Here is a 21,037-nt window from a genome sequence, read left to right on the forward strand (position 1 = left end):
CCACAGGGCTTCAAGATTAGCCAGAGTTAAATATAAAAAAGAGGCTGTTTTAATTCGAATCCCAGATTATAATCTCCAGTTCTTTTTCTTAAAACCAACAAAAATTTGCAAGGCAGTCAATTGACCCTACTGTGCCATAACCATACCACTTTGCACTCCAGTGCTGAGTCAGTAGTCAGTATTTAGATATCACAAATACTGAAAATACTGTTGAGAAATGGGACGAAATTGAGGCCTACAAAGGTAAAAATAATGAATGGGCAGGCCTCCTGTTAAGAGGTGAGGAAGAAAAATCTTTTAAATAAATTTATTAAGGGGCAGTAGAGGTTATAGTTAAGCTTCTCCTAGAATTCCAGTTTCCAGATGTCATAACCAGTTGGCTTACACTTGCATAAGTCTTTGAACCAGATTTTGTTGATTGATTTGCATATTCCTGTAAAATTATCACGAGCTGGTTTATTTAAAGTTTGCTAAATAAGGTGATAATTGTAGGCTACTGTTTTTCACATGGTCTGAACAACTATTTTTACCTTTATTAAAATTCTAAACTCTGATATAAAACTGGACGACTGAAAATCTTATCTAAATAACAGTAGCAAGAAGTAAAAAGAATAACAAGGAGAAAGATTTTTAAAGAAACTAAGTAAAATATTGATAAGAACATAAGTTCTTCATATTTATAAAAATATATATGCCTCACAAATTTTTGATAGAGGACTTTGAATTATTTTTGAAATATCAATGAGCTTACAGACTACTGTAATGTAAGCTTGCTAATTTTCAAGCTATAAAACCCAAACGAAACACGTCATCATCGAGTTGATTCTGATTCATAGCAACCCTACAGGACAAAACAGAACTGCCCCATAGTGTTTCCATGGCTGTAAATCTTTATGGAAGTAGACTGCCACATTTTTCTCCCATGGAGTAGCTGGTGGGTTCAAACCAGCTGACTTTTCAGTAAGCAGCCGAGTGCTTAACCACTGTACCACCGGGGCTCCTTTTCAAACAAGACGCCTATATAAAAATGGCGTGGGAAATTTATAGTGACCAAATTATGTTCAGATGCTCCGAACTTCCTCTCAGCCATCATCAGATTAAATGAAAATAAACACTTGGATAATATTTATCCATTCAGCAAATATTTATCAGGTGCATTTACTCTGGGGCTACAAGAAAACACACTGTAGTCCCACCTCTTGTGAAGCTTATGGTTTAGCAACTGAAATTAAACAAATCATTATGCAGTTGACTATCGAATTGTAGTTGTGGTAAGTGGTAAGAAGCACAATTCTCATGTAAACAAACACTGCTTGAAAATAAACAACGGGTAAAAACATGGTGCAGGCTGAATCTCCTGGCCTAATACCAAGGGCATGTGGGTTAGTCACTTTTAGCACTATTATAACACATTATTTTAAAGGCTAAAATTTAAAATTTGTTTGAATATATTAAAAAACAATTATGGCTTATGAAATTTCTTTCTACCTATTTGCCCTTGACAAAAGGGTCATCTAAGAATCAAAACACTGAACAGAAACTACAAAGATGAATATAACACATTTCCTACCTATCAAGAGCTTATATAACAAATTTCACATTTTTAGTTCTTCTAACTATAGCCAATCTAATCTAGATTACGATATTATCATTTTGTATATTTTTTTAAGCCATTCTCAGTGGAATGGCTGAGCAGAAATCTGAAGGAAGCCTTGAAGTCAACCATGAGACTATCTGGGGCAAGAATGCTCTAGGGAGAGAGAACAACAAGATTTAGGCTCTGAGATGGCCACATGCTTGATGTATTTGAGGAAGAAATACAAGACCAGTATAGTTGGAACAGAATGAGTGAGAAAGAGGTGAGAAATGGGGTTGAAGATACTGCCAAAGGCCAGATCAAACAGAACCTTTTAGGTTACAGTCAATAAAATAAGGATTTATGATTTTTTATAAACGTGATCTGAAGCCATGGGAGATTAACAAGCTATTAGCATGAACTGATTTATATTTTGTCAGGATGAATCTGGATGCTAGATGGAGAAGAAAATGGTGAAAGGAAAGAATGGAAACGAGGACCCCGGTTAGATGTTTACCACCGTAGTTCAGGAAACAAATGAAAGTAACTTGAATTAGTAGTTAGATTCTACTATTATAAAAACTCAAGAAAAGATTTATACACAGAAAAAAACAACCTTTGATAGTTACGAGGGAGGGAAGTGGTGAGGAGGGGAAATCACTAACTAGATAGCATAGAAGTGTCAACTTTGGTAAAGGGAAAGACAACATACAATGTAGGGGAAGTCAGCACAACTTGACTAAGACAAAGTCATAGAAGCTTCCCAGACACATCTAAACACCTTGAGGGACAGAGTTGCTGGGGACTGAGGACCATAGTCTGGGGGAACATCTAGGTCAACTGACATTAACATAATTCCTAAAGAAAATGTTCTACATCCTAGTTTAGTCAGTAGCATCTGGGGCCTTAAAAGCTTTTGAGTGGCCATCTAAAACACATCTATTGGTCCCATCCCATCCAGAGCAAAGGAGAACGAAGAAAACCAAAGACAGAAGTGGGCCCAGAAGAACTAGATGGTGCCTAAGTACCACCACTAACCACTCTGACTGGGATCACAATGGAGAGTCCCAGACAGAGCAGGAGAAAAATTGTAGAACAAAATTAAAATTCACAAAAGAAGACCAGACTTACTGGTCTGACAGAGACTAAGAACCCCTGAGGTTATGGCTCCCAGACACCCTGCTAACTCAGATATAAAGCTACTTCCAAAACCCACTTTTTAGACAACTAGGCCTATAAAACAAACAATAACACATGTGGAAAACGTACTTCTTAGTTCAATCAAATATATAAGACCAAATGGGCAACTTCTGCCCAAAAGCAAGACAAGAAAGCAGGAAGGGACAGGAAAAGTGGCCAAATGGACACGGGGAACCCAGGGTTAAAAGGGGGGGAGTGCTGTCACACTGCGGGGATTGTAACCAATATCATAAAACAATTTATGTATAAATTTTTTAATGAGAAACTTGCACTCTAAACTTTTACCTAAAGCACAATAAAATTATTTAAAAAAAAAAAAAAAAAAAGAGAGAGAGCAGTCAGATCTTTCCTAAGGAAGCTGGCCACCTGTCACCAAACGCTTCTATAACCAAGCACCATTTACTTTCAGCTGGGCAGGGCTGGCAGATTAGCTGCAAATAAAATTGACCTGGCACTGCTCAGCTTCTGCCTGAAATGGAAAATTCTGGTCTCATTAGGTCTTGTGCAACTGACTTCCCTGCCTTTAAAAACAGGACTTATTCACAGTGCCAATACTGTTTGTACCTCCTGCTAATGGCAAAATGTGTATAGGTGTCTTGGCCTGGGCAGCCAAACCTCAGGCCTCCAAGGTACAGCTGGTTTGAAAAGCAGTTAAGAATCCTTTTAATAAAAGAAGTGTATGGTTTTGCTGCATATATTCTCAACAACAATAAAATAAATTTAAAAAAAAGTGATGAGATCATACATATATTCTCAATTCATAGAGCCAATAGAATTTGCTACTGGATTGGATGTGGAACAAATAAAAGACGATGCCGAGGGTTTTATCTTGAGCGTATTAGTAAATGGTACACTGAAGCTAAGAAATGGAGAGAGCAACACAACTAGGAGTTCTGTTTTTGACATGTTAACTTTCAGATGCTTAACCAAAGTGGGGATATCAAGTGGGAATCTAGATCTACAAGTATATAGGGATTAGCTGTGGGTTACAGATATTGATGGCATTTAAAGGCACATGACTGGATGAGATCACCTGAAATATGAGTCAACAAGAGAGACGAAGGAAGAAGTTCAAGGACTGAGCCCTGAGGCGCTCAACATTTATTGTTGTCAGCTGCTGCCAAGCCAGCCCCCCCACTCACAGTGACCCCATGCACAATGGAATAACATGCTGCCCGGTCCTGTGCCGTCCCCAGGATTGGTTGCAGATTGGACCTTTGTGATCTACAGGGTTTTCACTGGCTGCTTTTCAGAAGCAGATCACCAGGTCTTTCTTTCCAGTCCATCTGGAAGCTGCACCGAAACCTGTTCAGCATGTAGGAATAGGAAAAAGGGGGAGTATTCCACAAAGGAAACTGGCTGATAGAAGAGAAGACAGCCAGTATCCAGGAAGTCACAGGGGAAAGAGTTTCAAGGGGAGAGGAATCAGTTGTGCTGAAAGCTGTTACGAGGTCCAGTAAAAATGAAGATGAGAATTAATCACTGGATTTAACAAACTATACTCCAAAAGAGACTTCTATGTTGTTTGTTTAAATGAGAGGTATTACAGCAAGTTTGTATGCTGACGGGAATAATCCAGTAAAAATTACTAAAGAGACAAAGACAGGTGATGGAGTGAAGAGAGGCAAGAATTTCAGAAGTCCCTGAATAATCAAAGGGCTTGAGATGTAGTCAGAAATGACAAGTTAGCTATAGGAACGCAGAGGATTCATTTACTGTAACAGGATGGAAGATGGCGTAAGATCAGCACTTGAGAATGAGGTCTGGTATCAGGAACTGGAAGTTTAATGTGCAGCTTGGGAGCTAGTGTGGAGGAGGAAGAGGTTCAATTAACCAAGTCTGGATTTTACCAATGAAGTGACAGTCTCAAATATTGAGGGAATTAAGATTATGAAAGGCAGTGTTTATAGTCATGGACCATGGAATTTGAACAAGGTTAAAAGGAATAATAAAAAGGTAGGTTGAAAGTACTGAGAGGATTAAAAAAAAAAAAGAAATCACTGTAGTGGGAGTACTAAAGGAAGTGAGCTGAAGAAAAGGAAGTGTCTGTCAGTTTGAAAGGCACGAAATTGGGATTTTTTAAGTGGTACAGTCAATAGTAATGAAAAGGTTTTGAATATAATCATTTAAGGGGTCACTGAAGTGAAGGAAAAAAACAAGATTCCTATAGGTAAAGAGATCAAAGAACTGCGAGTCGGCATTCTGCATAGGTCATACAAGTACATCGAAAATTACTAAGAATGATTACAGGACTAACAGGCAGAGAAAAAAAAAAAAATGAAACCAGGTGTTGAAACCATCAATAATTAAAAGTGCATTTGACTAGAAAAGGAGGGTAAGTAGAAAATATAGCCTAATGACATGAATTTTTTAAAAGAAGGAAGAGGTACAACCATTCAGGAGTGTCAACGATAAGCTAAGAAGACACCGACTGTTGCTCCTAGGATGCGTGAGGCATAAGACTCCTAACCGATGGGAGGGCTGTAGAAAAAACCATATTCTCAGAGTAATGCCAAGTTTCCATGAGGGAAAAAAAGTGAGATGAACCATCCCCGAAGAGACTGGGGATGGAGGAGATTCTGTTGATGACAAACTGGAAGTTCTGGAGGGCAGAGTGAAAGTGTTTGTGTTGTTAGAGATAAATGGGTGATAAAAACAGATCAGGCATACACCAGTCACACAGGGATAAGGAGCTGAGTGAGAGTGATCTGCAAGGTTTGGAATTTTTGTGGTGACTGAGGATAAGATCAGTCTTAATGGTATGTGTTACAGACTGAATTGCGTCCTCCGAAAATGTGTGTTAACCTGGCTAGGCCATGATTCCCAATATTGGGTGGCTGTTCACCATTTTGTCATCTGATGTGATTTTCTTGTGTGTTGTAAATCCTACCTCTACGATGTTAATAAGGTGGGATAGGTGGCAGTTATGTTAATGAGGCAGGACTCAATCTATAAGATTGGATTGTGTCTTGAGCCAATCTCTGTTGAGATATAAAAGAAAGAAGCAAGCAGAAAGATGTGGGGGGAGGGGACTCATACCACCAAGAAAGCAGCACGGGGAGCAGACCCGGGGTTCCTGCGCAGAGAAGCTCCTAGTCCAGGGGAAGACTGATGACAAGGACCTTCCTCCAGAGCTGACAGAGAAAGCCTTCCCCTGTACCTTATACCCTGAATTTGGACTTCTAGCCTACTAGGCAGTGAGAGAATAAACTTCTATTTGTTAAAGTCATCCACTTGTAGCATTTCTGTTACAGCAGCACTAGATGACTAAGACAGTATGCTTAGGGGAGGCTTGGTGAGAGGTGGATGATCAATTAAATCAGTCTTCTTGTGACAGGTTCTTTTAGAAATTTCCAGGAAAGAGACTGGGAAGGGAGGTGAAGCCAGGGAATTGGTGGTCTCACCAGGAACGGGGCTCTTTGGGCCCCTCTCTTAAATTGTGCAATAGTCTTGAGAGTTGTGTTCTTGAAAACATGAACAGCTTACACTTAAAAGTTAACTAATTCAGTCAACAGTATTTACTGAATGCTTGAATAGACAGCACTATCCCAGTTGCTACAATTCCTGATTACTTCTATTTTAATTTCTACACAGACTATCAGAGTTAAGTAACATAAAAATAACAATAGTGGCACCTAACTCTAGTATAGAGCTTAGTATGTGCCAGGTATTGGTACTGTTCTAAGCGCTTTATATACACTAAATCATTTCATCCAAATAACTCAATGAGACTGACACCATTACTATTTCCATTTTCCAGACAACATCAATCCAATGCATAGCTTTAAAACAGAAATTCTTTATAGTCCAGAATGCACCTGTTCAGGACAAATAGTATTCTTTTATACAAATTAGTCTACATATTTTTCCACATAGGTATTTAAACAGTATTTTTCTATATTTTAAATTAGGATAAGGTTTTTCCTCTAAAAAGCAGATTATTCAACTCATGTGGCTAATATATTCACCCTTATGAAAATTTTATTATTCTACTTCAGTTATGACAAGCCATCATGTCTATTCTATTCACTTCTAGGAACAGAGCTTTCAGCTTAATAGTGTTTGAGAGGAAACTCTATTTGAGTATTTATAATGACCTATGTTAGGGATTTTGAAGTAGTCCAAAATATATGAAGAGTTGTTAAACACACACTCAAAGTGACCTATCACTTCACAACTGTTTAAAGTTTATATGATTACTAGTCTCATCAATAAACACTGGTATCACCAAACAGATAAAACTTTTCACCTCTGAACTAAAGGAAGTTAACTGGACTATAGAAGTACTGGATGAGAGTTCCTTAAAACCCTGCTGAATATGAAAATTGATCCAAGATTAGAACAGGGCTGAGTATGCTAAGCTGGACAGGGCAGACTGGCATCAAGTGATCCCACAGACAAGAACAGGAGGGATGCTGAAGCAAGGAATCAGGAAGCGTTTGACAATGTGTAGGCTACTTTTTCTGTAACTATTCAAAATTAAGAACGTAAGTAGTATTCAGCCCAGAATAAAAAAATTTACACTGAAAGAGACTAATACACAAGAAAATCACCTTAATTTAACATTTTATAATGTCAACTGTATGGTAAAAGTATAAGACAGCCTCCAAATACATGTTCCTTGTATGCAAACAGTCAAAAGCAGGTCTAGGTACTCTCTTGTTCCCTTCACCAAGGTTTCTTCCTGAACCTCTGTTCTCCCCTTATTCTCTAATTTTCCCGACAAACCCTGGATTCAAGTTTAAAATAAAGCCCCATAATGTAAACTTTTGGTATATAACCAAATAATAAAGTTAGAGACAGTTTATAAGCTGCATGGTTGTCATTATCGGATGAGACCTGAAGGGGGTAAGAAAATCTGGTGTATGGGGCATTTGTGTGACTTCAAGAAGATATGAAGAATGAAGAGGAAGGAGAAGAAATGTGGGAGATGGGCTGCTTTGAAGAACTAAAGGCGCTTATAAGGGGGCAAAGTATATGAAAACACACTTCACCAAAGAAGACATTCAGATGGCTAAGAGACACATGAGAAAATGCTCACGATCACTAGCCGTTAGAGAAATGCAAATCAAAACTACAATGAGATACCATCTCACCCCAACATTACTGGACGAATCGAAAAAAAAAAAAAAAGGGGGGAAATAAATGTTAGGGAGGCTGTGGGGAGACTGGAACTCTTATGCACTGTTGGTGGAAATGCAAAATGGTACAACCAATTTGGGATACAATATGGTGCTTCCTTAAAAAGCTAGAAATAGAAACACCAAACGATCCAGCAATCCCACTCCTAGGAATATATCCTAGAGAAATAAGAGCTGTCACATGAATAGACACATGCACACCCATGTTCACTGCAGAATTATTCACAATAGCCAAAAGATGGAAACAACCTAAGTGCCCATCAACAGAGGAATGGATAAACAAACTACAGTACATATACGCAATGGAATACTACTCAACAAAAAAGAACAATGATGAATCTGTGAACACCTCACGACACAGATAAATCTGGAGGGCATTATGCTGAGTGAAATAAGACAATCACGAAAGGACAAATACTGTAGGAGACCACTATTACAAAAATTCATGAAAAGGTCTATACGCAGAAAACAACAATCTTTGATGGTTACGAGGGAGGGGAGAGGAGGGAGGGAAAAACACTTTGTTGATGGGTAAGACAGTACACAATACTGGGAAAGTCAGCACAACTTGACCAAACCAAGGTCATGGAAACTCCATGGACAAATCTAAACTCCCTGAGGGACCAAATTACTGGGTTGAAGGCTGGGGACCAGGGCCTAAGAGGACATCTAGCTCAACTGGCATAACACAGTTTATAAAGAAACGTTCTACATTCTACTTTGGTGAGTGGCGTCTGGGGTCTTAAAAGCTCGTGAGTGCCCATCTAAGATACTCTACTGGCCCCATCCCATCTGCAGCAAGGGGGAATGAAGAAAACCAAAGATACAAGAGAAAGATTAGTCCGAAGGACTAATGGACCACAACTACCATGACCTCCACCAGACTGAGTACAGCACTACTAGATGGTACCTGCCTACTACCATGGACTGCTCTGACAGGGATCACAACAGAGGGTCCCGGACAGAGCTGGAGAAAAATGCAGAACATAATTCTAACTCACAAAAAAAAGACCAGACTTACTGGCCTGACAGAGACTGGAGAAATCCCGATTTTATGGCCCTTGGACACCCTTTTAACTCAGTACTGAAGTTACTCTGAGGTTCACCTTTCAGTGAAAGATTAGACAGGCCCATAAAACAAATAATAATACACATAGCTCAATATGAGACTAAATGGGCATACCAGCCCAGGGGCAAGGACAGGAAGGCAGGAGGGGATAGGAAAGCTAGATGAATGGAAATGGGGAATCCAAGGTGGAAAAGGGGAGAGTGTTGACATGTTGCTGTTTGGCAACCAATGTCACAAAACAATATGTGTACTAACTGTTTAATGAGAAACTAATTTGCTCTGTAAGCCTTCATTAAAAGCATACGCACGAACATACACAAAATGCACTTACGAGGGAAAAGAGCAAATCCAAAAAATATAAGTATCTAAGCAGTGTCAGATTATGGGGCCATATTGCAGATTTAGGAAGGCTAAGAGATAACAAGGTTCCAGGTGGCTGAAATGGAAATTAATGAATTAAACAAACATTTATTGAGTATCAACTATGAGCCAAGCCCTGTGCTAGCAGAAGTTTATAATGACCTGGTTTCCACTCCTGGTATTCTTGTTAACTACCTGATGACCTTCCTATTCAAAAAGCACTGACTTCCTACAAAGTGCCAGATATTTCAGTAGAACCTGACACACAATTTCAGACATGAACATGAATATCTCCAACAGACAAGCAATTTATATGAATCAATAAATATATTATCTTTTTATTTGTAGCTATCTGGGGATATATTAAATTAGAGCAATGACTTTCAAACTAATAAACCTTGGTTTAATGACAACTCTACAAAAATCTGCTTAAAATATCATACGGCATAGTTCTAATTAGATTCGAAGTTAATCTTACTATCAAATTTTATGAAGGAATTTTTCTGACAACACTGAAATAGACCTGGTAATCATCTCTGCTATTCATCAATCACAGTGCAGAACACTATCATGCTACTACTATATCCACAGGTATACAGTAGATGCTCAATAAATTATTATGAAATTCCATCCAACTACTCCCTTTTTAACAATGTACAATTCCTTTCTGGTGCTACCAAATAAAGTTGTCAGTCACGAGCTCAGTAGATAAAATAACAAATTATATCCTATCATCAACTAAGATCCAAATATGCCTAAGGTTCTTTTTCAGTCTCATTATATTTTATCCTGTGAAATAAATTCTAATGAGCTACAACAAATACTTGGATATATGAAATATCCAAATCATCACTGAGTATAATTTTCATCAGTAAGAAAAATGAACAGAATGAAAAATGACGTGACGGTACTCCAAAACAGGGGAAATAAAAGCTAAAACCTCTGGCCTTATGTCTGTACTTCTAGAGATGAAATACAAAGGTAATGAAAAAGACAAGGTAAGGATCAAGAAAGAAGAAATAAAAACAAACTCATTTATCGGTATAAAGAAAGGATCTCAGCCAAATGAAATATAAATTTTAAAATGACTTTGTTGGATCAGTTGCAAATAGAGGTCATTATTAAAATTCTGATTCTACATTCGTGCAGTACGATAACAATTTTTGCTCCAAATCCTAAGGTAACTATACTTTTTTGTGGCTTCAATAGTTTTATATATGAATTATTTTCCCTGTTTTTTCATTTGTGTGACCTTAATGAAGATAGTACCTCAAGATGAAATACAGATAGCAGTAGTTGTAGGAATGTGTGTGTAATAGGTAGTGTGTGTATATAATAGTTTGTTATATATTATATATAACATATATTATGCATAATATTATATATGAACAGCTTTTTAAAGTCTGTACTATCTTTCTTCTCGACATGAGAAAACATCATCTCACATCACCCTACAGTGACCACCACCACCATACAGAGAATTAAACATCGAACCCTTAGTCTCTGCGTCTTTTTTTAGATATGTAATTATAGCCAAAATCAATTAATTAAATTCTTGGGGGCAGTAACAACCTAAGAGTTAAACCAATTATTGTCCCTAATAAGTTTTGATTATAAGTAACCTCAGTGCTCACATGAAAATGATGGATGACTACCTTTACCAGTAATTCCATTTCTGTCTCAAAGAAGTAGAATTTCTTACTTAAGAAAGTTGACATTATTTTTAAATCACTATTATTAAAAGACAATTCTAATAATGAAAAAAACTGTTGACAGTTACATTTTAAATTTACTGTATTGCTTCTAATTATTAGGGTAAAAAATAACTTTAAAGGATTTATTTTAAATAGGCCCTAAGGAACACATATATATGTGGATATACATTTAACTTAAATATTATGGATCTCAAAGGGCAAAGGCATTCTCAACTTGTTTTTAAATTAGACTTGATTCTCATGCTTCTGTTTTTACTGAAGTTGAATGCCTATCTGTTAAAAGTATATTTTAAAATATGAGTATTCCCTCTACCTCCCTTACATCCCCAAATAATAGGTATTTTACTCAAACTAATATTTTCTTTTATTTTTTCCTCCTAATTTCAATACTTATTTCCTCAAAGAGAAGGAGTTTTATGTGATTTTTTTTTTAATTTGGAGACTTTAATGTCTTAAAAACTGTCATTTGACTTTAAACTGTCAGTGATTCTAAAATGTCATTTGAATATTTTGAGAAAAAATTTCCACGACCATGTTAACAACACAAGTTTATTGATTTAAAATTAACCCTAGACAATATATGTTTAAGAAATGAAGGGATTCATTAAATCCCTTCAAATAAACCATAATGTAATTACTGTAACTTTAAGATATATTTATATATAATACCAGCCAACTGTATCAAATTTAATCTATTCTCAAAACACTAGACAATGGAAATATTTCAAATTACGTTTGGTTCCTTTACTTTATCAATCTCCCTAAGGTTATCTAATGACATGGAAAAGCTAAACAATCAAAAAGGTATTCTTCTCTCTGGCCAGGCATCACAGTTTATAACATTTAACACAGTCTAAAAATTAGGAGACAAACATTATTTATATTTTAATTTCTCCATCAGTGGCTTTATATTTTTAGAGAAGTCACCCAACAATGTTTGGCATTACAGAAGAGCATAAAGGAAAACGTTTTTTGGTCCCCCCTTCATGCTAAAGTACTGCATAGACAGACTGAAAACATACATTTCTGCGCACCCAAGACCCAGTGGATAATCTACGTCTTCCTTAATAAGGAACCTATACTAAGGCATCTTTGAAAAGCAAATGTGAACAGAGATATACTGAAAATCATTTCAACAAGTGGTATGTTACCTGGGTGGAGCTGGTGGCTACCGAGATGCAGTCAATAAAGCTGTGTCTTCGAGTGAAAAATGCAACTATCTGCTGCCAGCGTGACGGTTCTGGCTCAGCCTGCAGTTCATCTGATGAGCCCTTCTTTGCCCAGTGTTTCTGCTTTGGGCCTACCGAGCCATGGCTAGAACTAGTATTGCCTCCTCGACTGGCACGAGAGTACAGAAGTGTGTTGTTTCCGAAAATGTAATTCATCTCTGCAGCCCTGCAGGTGGTTGCCAAGCAGTCTTACTTCTCTACCAGCTGCTGAGTGGTGAATGATCGGTAAAAACTGCAGCTAGAATTACAGCAGCATCACTTGTAGATCAGGGAAAAGAAAAACCTTGAGAAATGATGCTCATTTTCTCTGTAATTTCCTCCCATGAAAGAGCTTGTTATCTTCCCTCCGTACCTGTTAGCTGTATGATGGCTGAGTTTATTTTTGCAGACAAAAAAAACCGCATAAGGTGGATTTCCTTCTCATGATTATTTTTTCACCAGCGTCTGCAGGAACCAAAAGCTGTTCTTTTGTGTTAGCTGATAACTAGACGGACTGAAATCCAGGAAGTGAGGTCGATCAGCAGGTAAAGAAGGATGTTATGAATGCTGGACTACCAAGACCCTTTGGGGCTGCCTGATTTAATGTACTGGGTGGAGAAACCCTAGATTACCAAGTTTCAAGCACAGTCTGTAGTAAAATCCAATGTCATCTTCACTGCTTACATAAATTATACATATGAACTGAATTAAAAAATAAAAGAGGATTCTCTCTGCCAACAGTTCTGATGGTTTAAAATAATTCTACTAAAGGAGCTTTTGTCATTCACACACAAATGTCTACACCAAGACAGAGCTTACATTGATTAGCACAGGTTCTAAGTCTTTTAAAGGTACTATCTTATATTGAACCATGAGGAGATCTAATGATAAGAGAGACATCCATTTGTAATGTAGCACAGTCACTTTATATAATATACTAGTTTTGAATGCTTTGATAATTTAAGTCCAGAGACAGAAACAAATTAATTAGCAAAATAAGTATTATTTGGCTTTTGGAACTTTGATAGAATAGTTACCAAGAAAGAAGTTATTGGCACCATCCCCTCATATATTATAAACAATAAGATTATAGTTATTAATTTGTAAAAATTTACTGACCTAAGATAGATCTCTATTCTTCATATAAAGTAAAAGAATGTAACATTGGTAAATTTTTTGTTTTATAAGCAATGAAACGTGTTTTATCTAGCACTACATGAATTACACTCTGGTTCACAAAATAATATTGTTTGATTGCTAAACGGGCATTTTCTAACATCCAATATCTAGATCTGTGTTTCTAAACATAGCAGTCCATCTCAGAATTGCCTGGGGTGTTGGTAAAAATGCAGATTGGAATCTCCTCCCCTAGAAGAATTTCTAGGGGTGGGACCTGAAAATTTTCATTTTTAACAAGCTCCCTAAGTGACTCTTAAGCACCCTCAAGTTTGAGAACGACAAATTTCCTAAGCCTGCCCTCTTAATACTCTGTTAGTATATATGACAATATACATGGGGTTGTCATGAGCCTAAATCAACTCAACAGCACCTAATAACAACAACATGAACACTTTAAAACAATATATGAACAAAAATGCTGCATGGTAATTTACTAATGGTTGAGTAATTCAGTTTTTAAGTTGAGCATACCGTAAGTTCCAACTGCAGCTGTTTTTTCAGATACGGACTGACAAAATTTTCCTTTCCTGCCTACATGTTTATCAGTACCAACTAGATGCAGCCTACTGGAGAGTAGCACTGGCAAACTACAATCGCAGTGTCTACTGTAAACCCTGTGCTAATGCTGTTTCTACGACTCCACCCCCAAGAAATGGACATATGCCCAGCAAAGGTTGAGAGCCACATGAAAGTCTCAGGGTAAGATGCTTTGTGACAGACATTAAGCAGGAAGTTTGCCACTTCTTCCCAAGGACTGCACAAGAAGCAGCTAGCAATTTTGTGGCCCTGGGCAGAATGATCCTATCCATTTGAGGGTACAGGAATGGAGGAAAACACAAAGGTTGGACAGAGAACAAAGAATCCTCTCTGAGGGAAGAACTGAAACATATTGAAAAGTTTTACTATGAATCAGGTACTTAAAAAAGAATTGATTGGTGAGGTTTAATATCAAGTGTTGAAGTAACTGGTTTGGCCCCGACATACTGCTGTTTGACCCATGCCTGATGAAAATCCACAGAAAGAAAAAACAAACCTAGGATTGCTATAAAACCCATTGCCATCGCATCAATTCCGACTCATTGTGACCTGATAGGGCAGAGTAGAACTACCCCATGTGGTTTCCAAGGAGCAGCTGGTGGATTCAAACTGCCTACCTTTTGGTTAGCAGCCAAGCTCTTAACCACTGTGCCACCAGGGCTCCAGAATTCCTATAGGCTCTGTTATTCTGGATGAGGACAAAATACTAACGTTGAATCTATATCCCCTACACCTCAAATTGCAAACAGTGCTAACACACAGAATAGGAAGCCCTGGGTATACATAGATCTCTTGTCCTAGAGAGTCAAAGTTAAGTGCTATGGCTGCTGACCAAAAGAATCAGCAGTTCAAATCCACCAGGCGCTACATGGACACTCTATGGGGCAGTTCTATTCTGTCCTATAGGATTGCTATGACTTAGAATCAACTTGATGGCAATAGGTTTTTTTTTTTGTTTGTTTAGAGAGTCAAAGAGCTTGGAACAACCTAGTGTTGACAATCACTCCGTTCCATGTTTTCCCTGAGTACATGGAGGAAATACTTCTCAATGTACAGGTTTACTATTCAAATCCGTTTACACCAAGAAAACAACTTGAGTTTTGAGAAAGACTGTTTTATGAAAATGTCCCATTACTTGAGCTAAAAAAAATCTAGATCACCTCATCCATTACACCAAACCCGTTGTCGTCGAGTAGATTCAGATGTGAACTGCCTCATAGGGTTTCCGAGGAGTAGTGGTGGATTCAAACTGCTGAACTTTTGGTTAGCAGCCAAACACTGAACCACTGTACCACCAGGGCTCCATCCATTACCCAGCAATCAGTAAAACAAAAACCAACCCAAACTCATTGTCGAGTCAATTCCGACTCATAGTGACCGTTTAGGACAGAATATAGAATTGCCCCATAGGGTTTTCAAGGCTGCATTATCTTTACGGAAGCAGACTGTCACATCTTTCTCCCGCAGTGCGGGTGCTGAGTTCAAACCACTGACCTTTTGGTTCGTAGCTAAGTGCTTAACCACTGTGCCACCAAGGTTCCTTCAGTGCTCAATACATATATACAAATCATATATGTACTCAAACCACAGTAAGTTTTACATGATTTGATTGGGAGGAGGAAGGAAACCAACTCCTCACAGATACCTGCTTTGGAATACCTCCACTCACTCTGTAGCAGGGCTGGAAGATAAATTCCACCTCATTAAAACAAAGTTTAAGTTCAGTATAGAAAAACTTGAAGTCCCTGGGCAGTGCAAAGGATTAACATGCTTGCGGCTAACTGAAAGGTTGGAGGTTCAAGTTCACTCAGAGGTACCTTGGAAGGAAGGCCTGGTGTTCTACTTCTGAAAAACCAGCCACTGAAAACTCTACGGAGCACAGTTCTACTCCAACACACATGGGGGGTCGCCATGAGTCAGAATCAATTCAGGAAGAACTGGTACTGGTAAACCGGAAAAACTAAGAAAGTCTATTTAAAATAACAATTTAAAAAAATAAAAATAAAAATGCTAACTACCAAAAAGGATTATTACTAGAATTCTGGTATGATACATATATATATATATACATATATATATATATATATAGTGTTTATATAGTTTTCCTTAATTTTTCTTTTTCACAAAGTGATAGTGATATAATGTCTAGGGGAACTCTAACTGGTCTAAACAACAGGAAAAAACATAAATAAATGAAGTACATTCATTCAATGGGTAGTTATATAATCCAAAATATGATTATGAAAAATTTATTAGTGTGAAGAATGTTTGTTTTATAACATAAAATAGAAGAGAGTTCAAAAACTTTATAGAGAATAGGATATCGATTATTTGTACATGTTTCCAAACTCACAGATAAACCTGAAAGTCTTCGGGTATACTAACAAAGGCAAATACTAAATAATCTTACTAAAAAACCATAAAGGTTGAAGGGTGAGAAGAAAAACCCCCTGAAACTCTAAAATATGCCAAAAAAAAAAAAAAAATACTAAGTAACTACAAAGCTAAAGCACTGTAAATGCAATGTAACTAGCATTCTCCTTATCCCTTTACCTTTCTAACCTGCTTATTAAATTTCAGAACATACAGGAGCAAAGGAGAATGAAAAACACCAAAGACACAAGAGAAAGATCAGGTCAAAGGACTAATGGACCATAACTACCACAACCTCCACCGGACTGAGCCCAGAACAGCTAGCTGGTGAGCAGTTACCACCACCAACTATTCTGGCAGGGATCATCATAGAGGGTCCCAAACAAAGCAGCAGAAAAATGCAGAATAAAATTCAAATTCACAAAACAAAAAAAGGACCAGGCTTGCTGGTCTGATAGACTGGAGAAACTCCAAGGGTATGGCCCCTAGATACCCTTTTAACTCAGTACTGAAGTCATTCCTGAAGTTCACCCTTCAGTCAAAGGTTAGACAGGTCTATGGTCTGGTATAGGGCCAACAATAACACATGTGAGGGATGTACTCCATAGTTCAATCATGTATATGAGACTAACGAGCATATCCGCCCAAACGCAAAGACGAGAGGGCAGGGAGGGACAGGAAAACTGGACGAATGAAAAGGGAGAACCGGGGGTGGAGAAGGGGAGAGTGTTGACACACTGTGGGGTTGACAACCAATGTCACGAAGCAATTTGTGTATTAGCTGCTCAATGAGAAACTAATATGCTATGTAAACATTTACCTAAACTACAATAAAAAAGAATTCTCAAAACATATAAATGTTCTGAAAGAAGACAAGACTGACCTGAAAAGATTGATAAGAATATAGAAGACTTATTATTTATCTAGAAAAATCCCTGACCATAATGTACAAATCCCTTCTGTAGGAGCACCACCTAGTGGTCAAATTGTTATGCAAAATTACGATCCAGCAGTCCCACTCCTAGGAATATATCCTAGAGAAATAAGAGCCTTTACATGAACAGATATTATGTTTACTGCAGCACTGTTTACAATAGCAAAAAGATGGAAGCAACCAAGGTGTCCATCAACGGATGAGTGGATAAATAAATTATGGTATATTCACACGATGGAATACTACGCATCGATAAAGAACAGTGAGGAATCTGTGAAACATTTCATAACGTGGAGGAATCTGGAAGGCATTATGTTGATTGAAATTAGTCAGCTGCAAAAGGACAAATATTGTATAAGACCACTATTATAAGCACTGAAGAAATAGTTAAAACTGAGAAGAAAACATTCTTTCATGGTTACGAAGGGGAGGGAGGGTAGGAGAGTGGGAGAGGGGTATAATTAGCTGGTAGATAAGAACTACTTTAGGTGAAGGGAAAGACAGTACACAATACAGGGGAGGTCAGCACAACTGGACTAAACCAAAAGCAAAGAAGTTTCCTGAATAAACTGAATGCTTCGAAGGCCAGCGTAGCAGGGGCAGGGCTTTGGGGACCATGATTTCAGGGGACATCTAAGTCAATTGACATAATAAAATCTATTAAGAAAACATTCTGCAACCCACTTTGAAGAGTGGCATCTGGGGTCTTAAACGCTAGCTAGCAGCCATCTAAGATGCACCAATTGGTCCCAACCCACCTGGATCGAAGGAGAATGAAGAACACCAAGGACACAAGGTAATTACGAGCCCAGGAGACAGAAAGGGCCACATGAGCCAAAGACTACATCATCCTGAGACCAGAAGAGCTAGATGGTGCCCGGCTACAACCGATGACTGCCCTGACATGGAACACAACAGAGAACCCCTGAGGGAGCAGGAGAGCAGTGGGATGCACACCCCAAATTCTCATAAAAAGACCAGACTTTAATGGTCTGACTGAGACTGGAATGATCCTGGTGGTCATGGCTCCCAGACCTTCTGTTGGCCCAGGACAGGAACCATTTCTGAAGCCAACTCTTCAGACATGGATTGGACGGGACAATGGGTTGGAGAGGGATGCTGGTGAGGAGTGAGCTTCTTGGATCAGGTGGACACTTGAGACTATGCTGGCATCTCCTGTCTGGAGGGGAGATGAGAGGGTAGAGGTGGTTAGAAGCTGGCGAAATGGACACGAAAAGAGATAGTGGAGGGAGGCAGCGGACTGTCTCATTAGGGGGAGAGCAATTGGGAGTGTGTAGCAACATATATATAAGTTTTTGTGTGAGAGACTGACTTGATTTGTAAACTTTCACTTAAGGCACAATAAAAATAATTTAAAAAAATTGTTATGCAAACTATATGCTCACTTTAGTACTCAATGGCCATCCAAAAAAGATAAAATTCAACAACATTTTAATATGTTCCAGAGATATAAAAAAGGTTAATTTTCAAAAAGTGCCCATTATGTACTTGAAACGGGAAAGATTCTATTCCTATAGCATTCAGTTCAATAGACTTATAATTCCTATGTACATTCTTCTCTGCCACCCCCCATTCCTTATAATTTTTGAAAAACTACCAAATGCTGTTCGTTGATATCATTTGTTAGTTCTATCTACACCACTGGATGAAATGTGTCCAAGCTAGGAGATATACCTGATCATATTCCCTGTTCTAACTTGGATTTCGACTCCCTCTTGACAATGTTTACATCTGCTAGTTGGAGTAACTTTCTTTGCCACTGAAGATAAAAGCAAAATATGAATTCTTTTCTTTCCTCAATGATCACTGCGAGCTCCCACGTTCAACAGTACATCTTGGCCCTCCTTGTTGTTCTACCTCTGAATGTATTTTGAAAAAGGCTGAGACTTTGTTTACTTTTGTGATTTACTATTTTTCGTAATTCTCAGCTCATTTTCTTGACACTATTTTTATTAGAATCATACTAAAACTACATTTGCATGTGAAAGCTGGACAACGAATAAGGAATGAATAATGAATAAGGAAGACCAAAGAACTGACACCTTTGAATTGTGGTGTTGGCGAAGAATATCGAATATACCATGGACTGCCAAAAGAACGAATAAATCTGTCTTCGAAGAAGTACAACCAGAATGCTCCTTAGAAGCAAGGATGGCGAGACGGCGTCTTGGATCGGTCCCTGGAGAGGGACATCATGCTTGGCAGAGTACTGGGTCAGTGGGAAAGAGGAAGACCGTCAATGAGGTGGACGGACACAGTGGCTTCAACAATGAGCTCAAGCATAACAAGGATGCGCAGGACTGGACAGTGTTTCGTTCTGTTGTGCGTAGGGCCGCTATGAGTCGGAACCAACTCGATGACACCTGACAACAACAACAACAAAACTACAACTGCTATCGAGTTGATTCTGACTCGTGGTGACCCTATGTGTGTAAAGTAGAATTGCTCCATAGGGTCTTCAAGCCCGTGGCCTTTCAGAAGCAGATCTCCAGGCCTTTCTTCTGAAGCACCACTAGAGGTGTTTGAATCACCAACCTTTCTGTTAGTGGTTCAGTGCTCCACTGTCTGCATCATCCAGGGGCTCCTAGAATCATACTAGTCCTCTATATTTATGACTGTTTAAAATTTAAGCTTAAAGGTTTTTATATAGCCACAGGGGGGCAGTGGTGGTCCAGTGGTAAAATTCTAGCCTTCCAATCACCTCAAATGTGTGGAAAAGCTGGACAATGAAAAAGGAAGGCAAAAGAAACATTCATACATTTGAGTTGTGGTTTTAGCGAAGATTGCTGAATATACCACAGGCTGCCAAAAGAACAAACAAATCAGTCTTAGAAGAAATACCACCAGAATGCTCCTTATAAGTGAAGATGGCGAGACTTCAGCCCACTTACTTTGGGTATGTGACCAGGAAAAACCAGCTGTTAGAAAAGGACATCACGTTTGGTAAAGGAGAGGGTCAGTGAAAATGAGGGAAACGTTCAATGAGATGGATGGACACAACAGCCACAGCAATGGACTCAAACATGCCAACGATCGTGAGGATGGCACAGGACTGGGCACAGTTTCCTTCATTCTGTTATACGTGAGGTCACCATGAGTCAGGACAGGCTCCGTGGCAACTATCGACAACATACGGGAGAGCTGGATTCAATTCCCACCCAATGTGCCTCAGGCCCAGCCACCACCTGTCAGTGGAGGCCTGAATGTTGCTATGATGGTGAACAGGCTTCAGTAGCTTCCAGACTAAGACAGACTAGGAAGAAAGGCTTGGCAATCTACTTCTGAAAATCAGCCAGTGAAAACACTACTGATCACAATGGTCCGGTCTACAACCTCTTATGGAGATCACGGAGGACCAAGCAGTGCTTCATTCAGTTGTTCGTGGGGTGGCCATGAGTCAGGGCCTTATGGCAGCTAACAACAATATAGCCACAAAAATTGACCCACTGACTCTCTTTCTTCCACATTAGGATTTTTTTTAACACTATGCCACCAATTTCGTTCTTGAAATTCCTCTCCAAATTGGCAAGATAGCCTCCCTTTCAAAATCTTAAATCATAACATCATAATTACTTTTATTCTAAGCCCTGACTAAAGTAACTTTCAATCCCTACCTTGTTTCATTCATGATTTCAATAACAAGAACCACTACCACCAACAGACCTGATTTTTTCACAGCATGTTTCATGTTAGCAAATCCTTCATAGAGCCACTCATCAGCTCA

At 38.5% G+C, this 21,037-nt stretch overlaps 1 protein-coding gene across 8 annotated transcripts in view; it reads right to left on the minus strand.

Moving 5' to 3' along the window:
- The window catches only part of DLG1 (discs large MAGUK scaffold protein 1), a 271,952-nt gene that overhangs the window by 144,104 nt on the left and 106,811 nt on the right, over positions 1-21,037 (minus strand). The window contains exon 1 of one of the 8 annotated variants that reach the window (XM_064269212.1): positions 12,213-15,935. The exons of the other annotated variants lie outside the window; for them this stretch is intronic. Coding sequence (XP_064125282.1) covers positions 12,213-12,446 — 234 coding nt within the window. The 5' untranslated portion in view covers positions 12,447-15,935. Of the gene's footprint in view, positions 1-12,212; positions 15,936-21,037 lie in introns of those variants that run through there. 8 annotated transcript variants of the gene reach the window in all.

Source organism: Loxodonta africana, chromosome 1 (assembly GCF_030014295.1).
Source record: "Loxodonta africana isolate mLoxAfr1 chromosome 1, mLoxAfr1.hap2, whole genome shotgun sequence".
In the NCBI taxonomy this organism is placed as follows: Eukaryota; Metazoa; Chordata; class Mammalia; order Proboscidea; family Elephantidae; genus Loxodonta; species Loxodonta africana.